The 15,455-nt window shown below is 39.3% G+C and overlaps 1 protein-coding gene across 1 annotated transcript in view; it reads left to right on the top strand.

The window, feature by feature from the left end:
- The window catches only part of LOC128688568 (uncharacterized), a 120,147-nt gene extending 106,843 nt beyond the window's left edge, over window positions 1-13,304 (top strand). Inside the window, exon 8 of the mRNA XM_070084697.1 lies at window positions 13,239-13,304. Coding sequence (XP_069940798.1) covers window positions 13,239-13,289 — 51 coding nt within the window. The 3' untranslated portion in view covers window positions 13,290-13,304. The remainder of the gene's footprint in view (window positions 1-13,238) is intronic.
- The last annotated feature ends 2,151 nt before the right edge of the window (window positions 13,305-15,455 follow it).

Below are 15,455 nucleotides of genomic sequence, written 5' to 3'. Positions count from 1 at the left end.
GCGCATACTTGAGCAGGTGTGAGCTCCAGGCTGTTGTTGTGTGATTTAATTATATCTCTAACTGACGCCAGTGTAGATGATTACGCTGGAACCACCTGTGAGTTTTCCGTTTTGTCAGCTGATCTTATTTTAAGTACATATATCTTTCGTATGAGCCTGTTTCATGTGAAAACACGGGTCACATGCACAGTTAGTGAAACCGCTAATGGATGTCCGTCTCTTAGTATAATGGCCGTCCTTTCGTTGGCCACGATGCTAGGCTAGTTTCCCACCTGGTGAATGTTAGTAACCCTTATTTCGAACCTCAGTATCTGTCCATTGTTGAAGACTCCCCTTTATTCCCTTGCCTGTCATTTTTTCCACTTCCTCGCCCTCCCACTTCTCTATTTAAATACCCTCAAAGATACTTGGTTAACTACCCTACACATCTTTCTCACGGCTCACGAAATCGTAATGACACGATTGCAAACAAACCATACCACGGGCGGGGATAGAACCCGCGGGTTCTATCCCTGCCCGTGGTATGGTTTACCTTTCTCACTCTTTTATCATTTTTGTTAATTTTACCTCTGTTTTTCACTATCTCTTTCCCTATCTTCCTTCCTTTATTCATTCATTCTTACCTTCCTTCCTTTCTTCATTCAATCCTACCTTCATTCATTCCTACCTTCCTTCATTCGTTCGTCCATTCATTCATTCCTACATTCCCTCTTTCATTCATTTCTACCTCTTTCCTTCCTTCATTTATTCATTCCTTCCTTCCTTCCTTCATTTATTCGTTCATACATTCCTACCTTCCTTATCTTCCCTTCCCTCCTTCTTTCCTTCCCTTCTTTTCTTCCTTCCTTCCTTTCCTTCTACCCTTCCTCCATTCCTACCATCCTTCTTCTCGTCATGGGTGAGCAGTTTGCAGCTGGTCATGTACCTGTCCACCTCGAGTCTTGACCTGGCCTGACCTGGCCCTCACGGGGCCTTATCTGGGGTCACCGGAGCTCCCCTCTCCCTCAGCGTCTTTCTTGGTCTCGGCCAGTAGAGAAAAAGAGAGAGGGAAAAAAATTACTGCCACTTTCAGCTAACAATTTACAAGAAAAAATATACCAACGCTTTGTACACAAAGTCAGTCTCGCACTCGTTCCCTCGGCTATATTTTTTCCTCCCTCCTTCCAACTGTAAAAGGATTGCTTCCAATAAGCTCTGGGATTTTCAGAGCTTTTCAACAAGTGAAAGTCAAGGAAATCCACTGAGGTTTTTCAGATATATCTTTTCCTGACTAGAGACGTTAAGAGTATCAACCAAGGAGCTAGCCAAGGCTTAACACGATCTTCCACCTTCTCCTCTACACGTTTCACCTTAATACTGCAGATAACTTCAAGATTATTCACCCATAATGTGTAACGAATTAACCACCAATTTGCCCACTCTCCTCCAATAGTGGTTTTGCTACACGTAGTATTACACAATTTAATAAAGTGACCCAAATTTATATTGAAAATATTAAAAAATTCAAATACTTTTACTTATGTTTATATTAGTATTTCATTATTATTGTTGATATCATTATTATTATTATTATTATTATTATTATTATTATTATTATTATTATTATTATTATTATTATTATTATTATTATTATTATTATTACACGAGGAATCCACAAACCTTGAAGGGGTTATAGAGCGGCTAGAGAATGACAGGTAATCACGTTTGATCCTAGGAAGGGGAAGGTATTTTCTATACTTTTTTTTCTGCTCTTGTTACACTTACTACAAATGTGATGAAAATCAGTGTTGTGTGAACCAGTGGGAACCCCGGAGCACCGACCCTTGATGCTGGTGTGTGAACCAGTGGGAACCCCGGAGCACCAACTCTTGATGCTGGTGTGTGAACCAGTGGGAACCCCGGAGCACCAACTCTTGATGCTGGTGTGTGAACCAGTGGGAACCCCGGAGCACCAACTCTTGATGCTGGTGTGTGAACCAGTGGGAACCCCGGAGCACCAACTCTTGATGCTGGTGTGTGAACCAGTGGGAACCCCGGAGCACCAACTCTTGATGCTGGTGTGTGAACCAGTGGGAACCCCGGAGCACCAACTCTTGATGTTGGTGTGTGAACCAGTGGGAACCCCGGAGCACCAACTCTTGATGTTGGTGTGTGAACCAGTGGGAACCCCGGAGCACCAACTCTTGATGCTGGTGTGTGAACCAGTGGGAACCCCGGAGCACCGACCCTTGATGCTGGTGTGTGAACCAGTGGGAACCCCGGAGCACCGACCCTTGATGCTGGTGTGTGAACCAGTGGGAACCCCGGAGCACCAGCTCTTGATGCTGATGTGTGAACCAAAGGGAACCCCGGAGCACCGACCCTTGATGCTGGTGTGTGAACCAGTGGGAACCCCGGAGCACCGACCCTTGATGCTGGTGTGTGAACCAGTGGGAACCCCGGAGCACCGACCCTTGATGCTGGTGTGTGAACCAATGGGAACCCCGGAGCACCGACCCTTGATGCTGGTGTGTGAACCAGTGGGAACCCCGGAGCACCGACCCTTGATACTGGTGTGTGAACAAGTGGGAACCCCGGTGCCCCGACCCTTGATGCTGGTGTGTGAACAAGTGGGAACCCCGGAGCCCCGACCCTTGATGCTGGTGTGTGAACAAGTGGGAACCCCGGAGCACCAACCCTTGATGCTGGTGTGTGAACCAGTGGGAACCCCGGAGCACCAACCCTTGATGCTGGTGTGTGAACCAGTGGGAACCCCGGAGCACCAACCCTTGATGCTGGTGTGTGAACAAGTGGGAACCCCGGAGCACCAACCCTTGATGCTGGTGTGTGAACAAGTGGGAACCCCGGAGCCCCGACCCTTGATGCTGGTGTGTGAACAAGTGGGAACCCCGGAGCCCCGACCCTTGATGCTGGTGTGTGAACAAGTGGGAACCCCGGAGCACCAACCCTTGATGCTGGTGTGTGAACCAGTGGGAACCCCGGAGCACCAACCCTTGATGCTGGTGTGTGAACAAGTGGGAACCCCGGAGTACCAACCCTTGATGCTGGTGTGTGAACAAGTGAGAACCCCGGAGCACCAACCCTTGATGCTGGTGTGTGAACAAGTGGGAACCCCGGAGCACCAACCCTTGATGCTGGTGTGTGAACAAGTGGGAACCCCGGAGTACCAACCCTTGATGCTGGTGTGTGAACAAGTGGGAACCCCGGAGCCCCGACCCTTGATGCTGGTGTGTGAACAAGTGGGAACCCCGGAGCACCAACCCTTGATGCTGGTGTGTGAACCAGTGGGAACCCCGGAGCACCAACCCTTGATGCTGGTGTGTGAACCAGTGGGAACCCCGGAGCACCAACCCTTGATGCTGGTGTGTGAACAAGTGGGAACCCCGGAGTACCAACCCTTGATGCTGGTGTGTGAACCAGTGGGAACCCCGGAGCACCAACCCTTGATGCTGGTGTGTGAACCAGTGGGAACCCCGGAGCACCAACCCTTGATGCTGGTGTGTGAACAAGTGGGAACCCCGGAGTACCAACCCTTGATGCTGGTGTGTGAACAAGTGGGAACCCCGGAGCACCAACCCTTGATGCTGGTGTGTGAACCAGTGGGAACCCCGGAGCACCTACCCTTGGTGCCTCATCCTGCTGAAGTATTCTCTTTATTTAAGGAATTTAGAACTACCTCGTCTCTTATTAGATTTGACTTGATTACTCCCGATACGGGTTTTGCGCTTCCCCGTGAATAAATAATAATGGTAGTATTGTAGATAAATGATTCAGAGAACCGACAAGTTGATAATAATAATAATAATAATAATAATAATAATAATAATAATAATAATAATAATAATAATAATAAGCTATTATTTACTTATAAGGGCTCTCGTGGTTAGAAGAAGGAGAAGAAGAAGAAGAAGAAGAAGAAGAAGAAGAAGAAGAAGAAGAAGAAGAAGAAGAAGAAGAAGAAGAAGAAGAAGAAGAAGAAGAAGAAGAAGAAGAAGAAGAAGAAGAATGGGGATTAATCGTGATTTTGTGTAACGTCTTTGTTAAGAACATAAGAACATAAGAAAGGAGGAACTCTGCAGGAGGCCTGTTGGCCCATACTAGGCAGGTCCTTTACAATTCATCCCACTAACAAAACATTTGCCAAACCCAATTTTCAATGCCACCCAAGAAATAAGCTCTGATGTGCAAGTCCCACTCAAATCCAACCCCTCCCACTCATGTACTTATCCAACCTAAATTTGAAACTACCCAAAGTCCCAGCCTCAATAACCCAACTAGGTAGACTGTTCCACTCATCAACTACCCTATTTCCAAACCAATACTTTCCTGTGTCCTTTCTAAATCTAAACTTATCTAATTTAAATCCATTACTGCGGGTTCTCTCTTGGAGAGACATCCACAAGACCTTATTAATATCCCCTTTATTAATACCTGTCTTCCACTTTTACACTTGGATCAGGTCTCCCCTCATTCTTCGTCTAACAAGTTCATTTCACGAGTTTAATATTATAGAAATCAGTTGGCTCCTGTATATGTCATGACTCTCTTCGTGTCTTCAGAATTCTTTAAAAAATCAAAGCCAGAGAGGGACCTCTTCTTCTTCTTCCTCCTCCTCCTCCTCCTCTTCCTTATCTCATCCTCTGTTTTTCCTTCCATTACGAACTGGGAAAAAAATAAGTTACTCTAGGCCTTTCTCTTTGTAAATTGCAAACGTTTGAAAAGCCAGCTTGGAATGACGCCCATTCCACCATTCCAAATGAGCGGTATAGAGTAGTTGTCAAGGAATGTTTTAAGAAAAATTTGAAAATGACGGTAAAACCCATAAGCCTACCAAAAAGATTTTTCTTACGTACCATAAGAAACGTTAATTGTTCATCGTTTGTGTATTTAGTCGGATTAAAGACTTAATTGTCGTAACTCGTATGTCTCGCAATGTACTAGAAGCACCGTGATGTCAGGGGAATGTCCATACTTTTTGCCCCAGTGACTCATAAATGAATTATCGTCTATGTCATTAAAACAATGAATCTAGTTGGTTATTCAGTACCTGAAGTCAATTAATTTAACTTAGCAACTGCCTCCTTACGTCTGGAGAATTTCCATATTCTTGAGTAAACAAAATCACACCACCAATCCCAGCAGGACACACACAAAAAAAACTATAGATTACAAGTTGTTAAAACAAAGAATCTTGCTGGTAATTTCGCTAACGTTGAACGTCTTCATTAAACAGGTTTTACATTTTATATTTTTAAAGTCAGAGATAAATTTTTATGTTAGGTAAAAGGGCACAAGTGCAACTAATGTGACATTAACGGCTTGACGAAGCTCCTGGAGAGCGAAACGTTGCCACAATAAAATGCCACATTAGTTGCACTTGTGTTCTTTTACCTAACATACTGTCGGTAATTCTACCAACATTAAAACATATTGTTCTTTGTTTTATCATTAGTAAGACAATATATAAGAAAAAAAATCATTCCGATTACATTCCCCTTATTATTAAGGAGGCAGATGTAATTTGCTTCAGATCCAGACACTCTTTCATAAAAGTATAAATAAAGTTGGTAGAATTACCGACAATATGTAAAGTAAAAGGACACAGGTGCAACTAATGTGACATTTATTGTGGCAACGTTTCGCTCTCCAGGAGCTTTATCAAGCCATGTATTGTTTGTAATGGCTTGATAAAGCTCCTGGAGAGCGAAACGTTGCCACAATAAATGTCACATTAGTTGCACTTGTGTCCTTTTACTTTGATTACATCTGGACCATCTCTCATCAGCACTGTTATTACTGTCAGTCAACACTGAGGAGACAACATTCGCGAGGGACTACAAAAAGTCTGAATGAAAATTAAATCATTACCAGCGAAAGGAAACAACAGCTGATATTTCATATACACCAAACGCCAGATCTGGAAAGTAAAACAAAAGTCAGAAAGAAGTAAACGTTGATACCATGAAAGTTGCACTATTTCGAGGTTTGGTTATTTAACTATAAATTGGTAGGTAAGACACATAGGCAACAGTTAGGCAACTTTATTCCGAAACGTTTCGCCTACACAGTAGGCTTCTTCAGTCGAATATAGAAAGTAGGCAGGAACAGTAGAGAAGACGATGTAGTCAGTCCATCACCCTTAAAGTCGTAGAATTTGAGGTTGTCAGTCCCTCGGCCTGGAGAAGTTCAGTTCCATAGTCAGGAACTATCTTACCTACCAACCTGTCGGTATTGTATACCATTTTGATGTTCATGTGTCTTACCTACCAACCTGTCGGTATTGTATACCATTTTGATATTCAATGTGTCTTACCTACCAACCTGTCGGTATTGTATACCATTTTGATGTTTAACTATAAATTGTAGTGTCTGTTCTGTGGGGAGATATACTCGTTCGAATATTACCTTCTCAAACCTTTCAGGTGGCAATCATCATATTTTTGTGCAAATTAAGCCGAGAAACTGAGCTGTCTTTCAAAGATTCGATTTTTAAATTCTGTAGTAAATGAAAGGAAAAGTGTGCAAGCCAAGTTCAGGCAAGGTTATGAGGTAATGTCAGTGATTTGTATGCAGGAGATGCCTGTTACAGTGACTTGTCGAGAGAGATCCATGGCTGGGAGGTCAAAACTGATGGCGGTGACACTAAACAAGAATAATTCTGTGCAAGAAAGATATAAAATACCGACAATATGAAAGTTAAGACACATATCCAGATGTTGCACATGTGTTTTAACTTTCAAGAATAATTGCAGTCGATAAGCTTTTCGAAGTCATCGGCAGTTCGTAATCAAAGATCTGGAACTCGAGTAAGGTGCGTGAATGTAATTGCATTGTGATCAAGAATGTTACAAGTTTTTTTTGGGAAACTGTGAAAGAACGTGATGACATTTTTTTTTAATTCTATCTCTCTGCTTCTGTAATATTGTGTCTAGTGTGCTCAGATACGATGAGGAAATTATTATGAAGACTGTCAGAAACATTTCACTGCGAGAGTGAAGAGGTTAAGAATCAATAAAATAAAAACACATCCTTTACTGATGCTGTCAGAGTGACACTCCTTTCCCTTCCACAAAAATCTTTCACTCTCAAGTATATATTGCTTTCAAATGAGATTTAGAATATCACCATAACTGTATTCATAAAATGTCCAATACCACTGCAGATTGATAATGAAGTTATCCTTCAAACTGATCTTAAATTGTTAGTCCTTACAAGTACAGCTCTTGTAATCGAGCTTAATAATAATGAAAAATTTATTCGCCTACATATTGTTAAATAATTTACTATTGTTTACTTTACAGATATTTTCATTAGGTAACGGACTGGTCTCTCTGACTTCTGTAATAGTTTTTAGTTACTGTGACAATTATTTTAGATAAAAATCACATAAAACACTTGTATAATATCAGTAACAATGGTCTGGCTGATACACGTACACACACGTATATATATATATATATATATATATATATATATATATATATATATATATATATATATATATATATATATATATATATATATATATATATATATATATATATATATATATATATATATATATATATATATAACAACCACTCTGAAAGAATAGAGAAATTCCAAGCGCTTTCGTGACTACTCAATGTGAGTAGTCACGAAAGCGCTTGGAATTTCTCTATTCTTTCAGAGTGGTTGTTTTGCATATTCTGAAATCACCTGTTTACTGTGATCTTATTGATATATATATATATATATATATATATATATATATATATATATATATATATATATATATATATATATATATATATATATATATATATATATATATATATATATATATATATATATAAAGTAACTATAGGTCGGTGAGAGCAGGGTGGATAGGTTAGGTTAGTTTGTTCGGCTCTGGTGAACTCAATCTGGTTTGTGATTAACACAGAAATTTTAATGTGTGGAAGCGAGAGATGATTTTATGAGAGCAATACCAGAAACACCTGCCACTCGCTATGTTGCTGGTGTCGGTCCTTCCGTTCCTCTATAAATCCAGTTTTATATCATCACAAATAAACGATGAATCGGTGAGTTAGTTGACTTGTTGGAAACAAGCCTGTACACACACACACCTGAAAGGATGTGCATAGACCACCTGTGTGCAATCATGCACACACACGCACATCATGCATATGCACGTGCAAGCTTGAGCATACCGATGCAAGCGTGGGCATACATGCAAGTATGTTCCACAAAAGTATGTGTGGTGTTTCCCCATTGTCTCTTATTGCCCCTTTCACCGTTTAACCGCCATATCCCTTCGTTTCTCTTTTTACCCTCTGTCCTTCAGTTATTTCTACTCACATTCTCTTTATGGTTTCCTCTGCCCACTCCATTCTGACACTAAATCAACTCCCTCCCTCTCTCTCTCTCTCTCTCTCTCTCTCTCTCTCTCTCTCTCTCTCTCTCTCTCTCTCTCTCTCTCTCTCTCTCTCTCTCCTCTCTCTCTCTCCTCTCTCCCTCTCCTCTCACCCCTTCCCCTCTCACCCCCCCTCTCCTCTTTCACTCACTGTCTTCTCGTTCTCCTCGTTCGGTCTCTCTCTCAGTACAAAAACTGACTCCCTCTCCCGGCCAACTGGTTCAAGTTAAAATCTTTCGATATACTTTTGTTAGCACTGTATGCTTTTGTTAACTCTTATTCCTTGTTTGATGACCGTTTGGCTGCTTGATTCGCCGCTCTTACCACATTTTTATATAATCTCGTTATCAGCATTTTTCTTATTTATCTTTTTTTCCCTTGTGTCATGAAGGTTAGATTAAAATGAATGTGATATTAGGATAGATTTCAGATCTGGCAAGCCGAAGTTTTTTTTTTTTTTTTTGGTGCGTTTTTTTCCACTCCCGGTTTTAAAACTTGTCTATATATAATTTGTTCTTAATTTTGGGTGCTGTCCCAACATAAATGCAGGTGGTGTAATTATGTGAAATTTCCTCTTGTCTGAACTCTGGCTGGAACAGTAGTTCCTAATCTCTGATCTGTATCGACCCCATTTTATCCTCTTCTAATTTATTGCCGCCCAGTGTAAAAAAAAATACATCATTTGTCATGGTCAGGTATTTATTAAAGCTTAGACACCATGGGAAATTTAGTTACTGTATGTGTGAAGAGAAGACATATACAAGTATTTTCGAAAATTTAGGAGTCGTCGAATACCTATGAGATTATTATATGTAGTAAACAACCATAGCTCAGAGGAAACGTAACTGTCATTGGGGAAATTTTTGATGGCTTCGAGACCCCACGACCTAGGTTGTAGTCGCGACCCCGGGGCTAAACCAGACGATATATAGTATAATACAAGGAGGCGTGATATTACCAATCACTTTCTTCACGGTAGCTGGAAGGTGGGGCGATTTTTGGCACGAGTGGGTTGATGTGGAAACGACGGTGTATCCGGGAAATGAGTCACTCCCTCAAGAAAATTTCACAGTTTGGTATGATGAAGGCAGATACATATATTTTCTAACAAAAAAAAAGGAATATAATAAATAGTTTTCCCATTCCTGAAGCTTCGTTTATTTCCATATTGGTTTATTCTTCTTTCTCGTAGCTTAGTATGTGATTTCTCATGTCATAAAATACGTAAGTGTTGTTTATGATCATATTTTCGTTCTTATATTATGAAGGTTTTGTGGTCTTGAGCCTTTTTCTTGTTATATAAAAATATTATTTCGTGATAGAACGTCTTTGTCCTCCTGAAATGTGTACTTTTTTTTTTGTAATAAAGGTTTGCGTGTCATTCGAACATCTAACGTCTCTCTCTTCTTCGTTTTCTCTTGGTATATATTACAGTATTATCTTTATGGATTATGGGCACTTTCTGCTTCACTCAAAAAGTCAGTTTGCTGCTTCATTCAAAAAGTCGGTTTTAATAATGGCTTCTGAAGACTCATGTTTGACCATCTCAAGATTCCGCCTTCTCCTGCGTGACTTTGAAGTGTTCTCTTCTGTTCTAAAGTCTTCTCTTCTGTTCTGAAGTGTTCTTTTCTGTTCTGAAGTGTTCTTTTCTGTTCTGAAGTGGTCTTCTATTATGCTCTTCTCTTCTGAAGTGCTGTCTCGTGTTGTGAAGTGTTTTCATACTGGTTTACCAGCTCGAGGTGAGTTGTTGATAAAATCCACATCAGCTGAGGGAGGGTAAATAAACATAAAGTGACGGGGGTAAACGAACATCAGCTGATGGGGGTAAATAAACATCAGCTGATGGGGCAAACGAGCATCAGCAAATGGAGTTCACCAGACAAAACGAATAAAGTTATTCAGTATCTTCAGGCAGGTACACAATGGCTTAGGCAGGGCTATAATGGTTCAGCCAGGTCTATAATGGTTCAGGCAGGTGTATAATGGTTCAGGCCGGTCTGTAATGGTTGAAGAAGGTCTATAATGGTTCAGGCAGGTCTATAATGGTTCAGGCAGGTCTGTAATGGTTGAGGAAGGTCTATAATGGTTCAGGCAGGTCTATAATGGTTCAGGCAGGTCTGTAATGGTTGAGGAAGGTCTATAATGGTTCAGGCAGGTCTATAATGGTTCAGGCAGGTCTATAATGGTTCAGGCAGGTTTATAATGGTTCAGGCAGGTCTGTAATGGTTAGGCAGGTCTATAATGGTTCAAGCAGGTCTATAATGGGTCAGGCAGGTCTGTGATGGTTAGGCAGGTCTATAATAGTTCAAGCAGGTTTATAACGGCTCAGGCAGGTCTGTGATGGTTCAGGCAGATCTATAATGGTTCAAGCAGATCTGTAGCATTATCTAAGGTCATCAACTTTTTTAAGTTGACCTTATTTAGTGATTCTTCACAGCAGCCTAATTAGTATCGACACTTATGGATCTTATTCTTCCATTTTGATTAAGTTAGCTTTAGGAAGTGTGGCTACGTGAAGTATGTATGTGTGTGTGTGTGTGTATATGTGTGTGTGTGTGTGTGTGTGTGTGTGTCTTGGTCTGCGCGCTCACCTATTCGTGTTTGCTGTGGTCGATTCTCAGCTCCTGGCCCCTGCCTCTTATATTATATCATTACCGGGCTTACTCCTTCCTAGCATAGTGTGCCCTGTCATACCTATTATTTAACCTACGTATAGTAGTTACCTCGACTACCTGGAGGCTGAAGAAATACCTTCTGACATCCCTGTGAAACGTCTGTTATTAATGTCAAACTGTGTTCTCGTGTACCAGTGTCTAGCCTCACAATGTATCCCCTTCAACTCTATTAAGTCCTCTGAGTTTTTTGCATAGTGTTGGCGTGTTTTCCCTGGCTTATCTCTTCTGGAATGTCGTCAGAATCAGTTTCTTTAGTTTCTTCTCATCGTTCATTTCCTTAACTTCGAAACCAGTTTCTTGACATACCTTTATTCAGGTGGGAAATCCTTGCTTATCTGTGTGTGTACTCACCTATTTGTACTCTTGTTTTAGTGGTTGCAGAGGTTGACTCCCAGCTCATTGCCTAGCCTCTTACATTTGCAGCTTCGGTAGCCCTGTCATAACTATTCTTAAAGTTATATACAAATCCTGCCTCTGTCATTTAGTTCTCTAACTTATTCCACTACTGACCACTCCAAGGCTAAAAAAAATACTTCCTTATGTCCCTGTGTCTCATCTGTGTTTTGAAATTCCATCTCTTCCTTGGTGTACCTGTCCCTGTCATTTGTATCACTTCCTGTCAATATTTTGCAATTATGTTTATTTTGGTCCTGTCCTCTAATATCTTCAGTTTAGATCATTTAGTCTTAGAGGTCATCATACTTCCTAGCTCATGGACTAGATTTCTCGCGAACCTCGCCATTTCTCTAATTTATTCACGTCTTTCATTAAATGTGGGCTTTACACTGGTTCTGCATACTCAAGGATGGGCCTAATAAATGTCGCTTATAGTGTCGTGAATGATTCTTACCTTGAGTGTGGTTTGCACTTGTTGTTTCCTAAGCTTGTATACAATTTTCGGTATACAATTTTCTTCACCTTGAACTTGATAGGGTTTAATTCGCCATTGCAACTTGTCAAATCAATCTTGCTGCTTATCCAGGTCAACTTGTACCCTTTCCTTGTCTTCTCTTATTTATATTCTCTTCATTGATTTTACATCATCAGCGAACAGGAATACATCGGATTTTATCTCTTACAGCAAGTCGTTCACGTTCACCAGAAATAGAACTGGTCCCATTATAGATCCTTGTGGAACCACGCTTATCCCACTTGCCCACTCCGATGGCTATTCTCTGATAATCTCTTATTGTTTTCTTCCTGTTAGGTATTCCTCTATCAACTGCAGTGCCTTCCTCATCGTTCTTGCTTACTCCATGTTTTGTCTCAGGTCTTTCAAGCGACACTTGTTCAAAGCCTTTTTAAACTCCAGGAATATATAGTTCACCCATTATTCTCTCCTCTCATTTTTGTTACATAGTAAATGAACCGTATTAATAGCCTATGAAATTGCTCCTCTCCAGGTGCTCTACCATTCTTCCGAATATATTTCCAATTACCTTACCTGGTATTCATATCAGTGACATTGCAGCTTAATGCTACCTGTCTGTCTCACTTTTTTAATGTTTGGACTATATTTTTTTTTCTACTGTCTTGTCAGTTGCCTTGTATCAGTTTACTTGTAAATTTTAGCTACCTGTTCACATATTACTTATGTGTCCTCTCTCGCAGTTTAGGGAGAGACGTTGTCTGGTCCCATTGCCTTCGAGGCATCGAGTTTTCCCGGTGTTTTCTTCACCCCCCTGTGGATGTGTATTGTCCAAGGTCGTTGGTGTATTCTCTGCCTGATTCTATTCCTATTAACTCTGAGAAAACTTTCTGATAGCGACTGATAAGCTCGCTATAAGGACGTCTCGTGTTTCACGTCAGCTCTCATCCTTCCTTCAGTCGTTTCACCTGGTCTTTTACTATCCATCCTCTTCCCTTTGAAGTGACTACATAGAAATTCCGATGCTGTGTCATTCTTTGATTGTCGTTTTGCCTTTCTTCTCATCCATGAATATTTTTTTCCTTGCTATTTTCCTGTTTTGCCTCATTTTTTCTTCTTGTTTTCAGCTGTTTTGCGTCAAATAATTTTTTCCATGTTCTTAAACTTCCAACTTTTGCTTCCTTGCACTTCTAGTTGAATTATGAATTCTTACTAATCTAGCCTCTTATGTTTCTAGGTATGAATTTCTCCTCTATCTACTGGCACATCCTAGTTAATCGTTGTTGTTTTTGCTTTGTAGGTACGCACTAGGGATGATGAAGACGCGGTGTATCCACAAGTAGGTACGTAAGCTCGTAGATACTTAGAATTACTTTCAGTGATGCTAAAGCGTTAATGAGGTACAAAATACAACAGAGGAAAATAAGGGAATCAGTTACAGTTAACAGTGTCCCAGTTTCACCACCCGAAACGTGAATGTCCAGACTTTATAGAATAACTTTCTCCTCGAAGTTAACAAATGATAAAGAAAGGACTCACTTGCCCTGGTTCAAGGTCCATCCCTTCAGGAATTTTTTTAAAGAATGAACAATGGGTTTAGTCTCATTAATTCGAATTTGGAAGTGTTATAGTTTTGCACTGGATTAGCAATGAAGGTGGAAATCTCAGGGGTAAAGTTATTGACAATGACATGAATAACTCGTACTATAAATCACCTCCAATGCACGTTTCTGTTATGAGTACCTGACTTGTCAGCATCTCTTGAAGATGGTCTTTAGCTAGACCTAAAATATTTGATTTATTTTCCCACTGTTCAATGTGATATATATACTATTGTATCCACTGTGCAGTGCAGTGTTGTTAGTGATTAAATATATATATATATATATATATATATATATATATATATATATATATATATATATATATATATATATATATATATATATATATAAATATATATATATATATATATATATATATATGCGTGTGTATGTAGTCCATATATATGTACTAATATTTATTCAGAGCTTTCGTTCTTTCCTTATACAGCAATAAGCAGCAGAGTGTGAATCCATATTTGAAAAACTTTAAGAAAATCTTTCTGAAACATAACGAAATTAATATATTTCACTGATGTTAAATATCACTAAATTTAGTGATCTAGGTTTGGGCAGAATTATGCTGATTTACGCAACGTTAATTTTGTATTGGCTAGGTTAGGTTTGTGAGATTTTTTTTTTGTGTGGGGGGGGGAGGGATAAACTTGTAGTCCATGTTAATTTGCAAACGTATATGCATAAATATACAAGAGAAATTTTTCGAAAATAATTAAAAACATTAATAATAATAATCGTAATAATACTAATCTCAATAATAATAATAATAATAATAATAATAATAATAATAATAATAATAATAATAATAATAATAATAATAATAATAATAATAATAATCGTAATAATAATAATAATAATAATCGCAATAATAATAACAATAATAATAATAATAATAATAATAATAATAATAATAATAATAATAATAATAATAATCGCAATAATAATAACAATAATAATAATAATAATAATAATAATAATAATAATAATAATAATAATAATAATAATCGCAATAATAATAATAATAATAATAATAATAATAATAATAATAATAATAATAATAATAATAATAATAATAATCGCAATAATAATAACAATAATAATAATAATAATAATAATAATAATAATAATAATAATAATAATTATAATAATAATAATAATAATAATAATAATAATAATAATAATAATAATCATGTAACAAAAATGAGTTTCATATGCCACTCGTGTCGTCAACAGGTTATGTGTTGGAACAGGAAGAGTTAATGTTGAAGCTTGCAGCCCAAATCTTTTTTTCCATCTTGCTCCACACACTTCCTCCACTCTTCGTCCCGCTTGCTCCTCCTCCTCCTTCTCCCAGTAACTCCTCTACTCCCTGTCCTCTCTTCTTGCTTCTCCCACATTTCTCTTTGTTCTCCAAAATTCTTGCTTTTCTGTTTTCAAGTTTCTTTTCGCCTTCGTTTGTTTTGTAATTCTCTGACACTAGTGTTGCTATTCTCTCTTTCATTACAAACTTTCTCTTGTCTGTTGTTTCCCCTCTGCACTCTCCTCTGCCTTGACCCATCTCACATCAGGAAAAATCTCACCATCACCCCCCATTCTCATCCTTCAACACCTATTAATTCCCACCCCTCATTTTAAGCTCCCCAATTCACCCCCTCTCACTACCCACACCCTTATTCTGCCATCCCCTCCCCATCGGCCTCGCCTCTCCATAATCTCTCCCCTATTACAGTCATCCCCCCATCCCCATTCTCAGCACACTCATTTCCCTCACTCCAGTCATATCCACTGTCCCCCATCTCACCCTTATCCCCATCCAACATCCTAACCCCACCCCCACACGCGCTTTGCCACTCTGTTCGGGTCAATATAGGGCTATCCCACATAATTATAACAAGTTT

The sequence above is a fragment of the Cherax quadricarinatus genome, chromosome 13, assembly GCF_038502225.1.
Source record: "Cherax quadricarinatus isolate ZL_2023a chromosome 13, ASM3850222v1, whole genome shotgun sequence".
NCBI classification, from domain to species: Eukaryota; Metazoa; Arthropoda; class Malacostraca; order Decapoda; family Parastacidae; genus Cherax; species Cherax quadricarinatus.
Note: the sequence above shows the minus strand (reverse complement) of the source record. Positions and strands in the feature narration are given on the sequence as shown.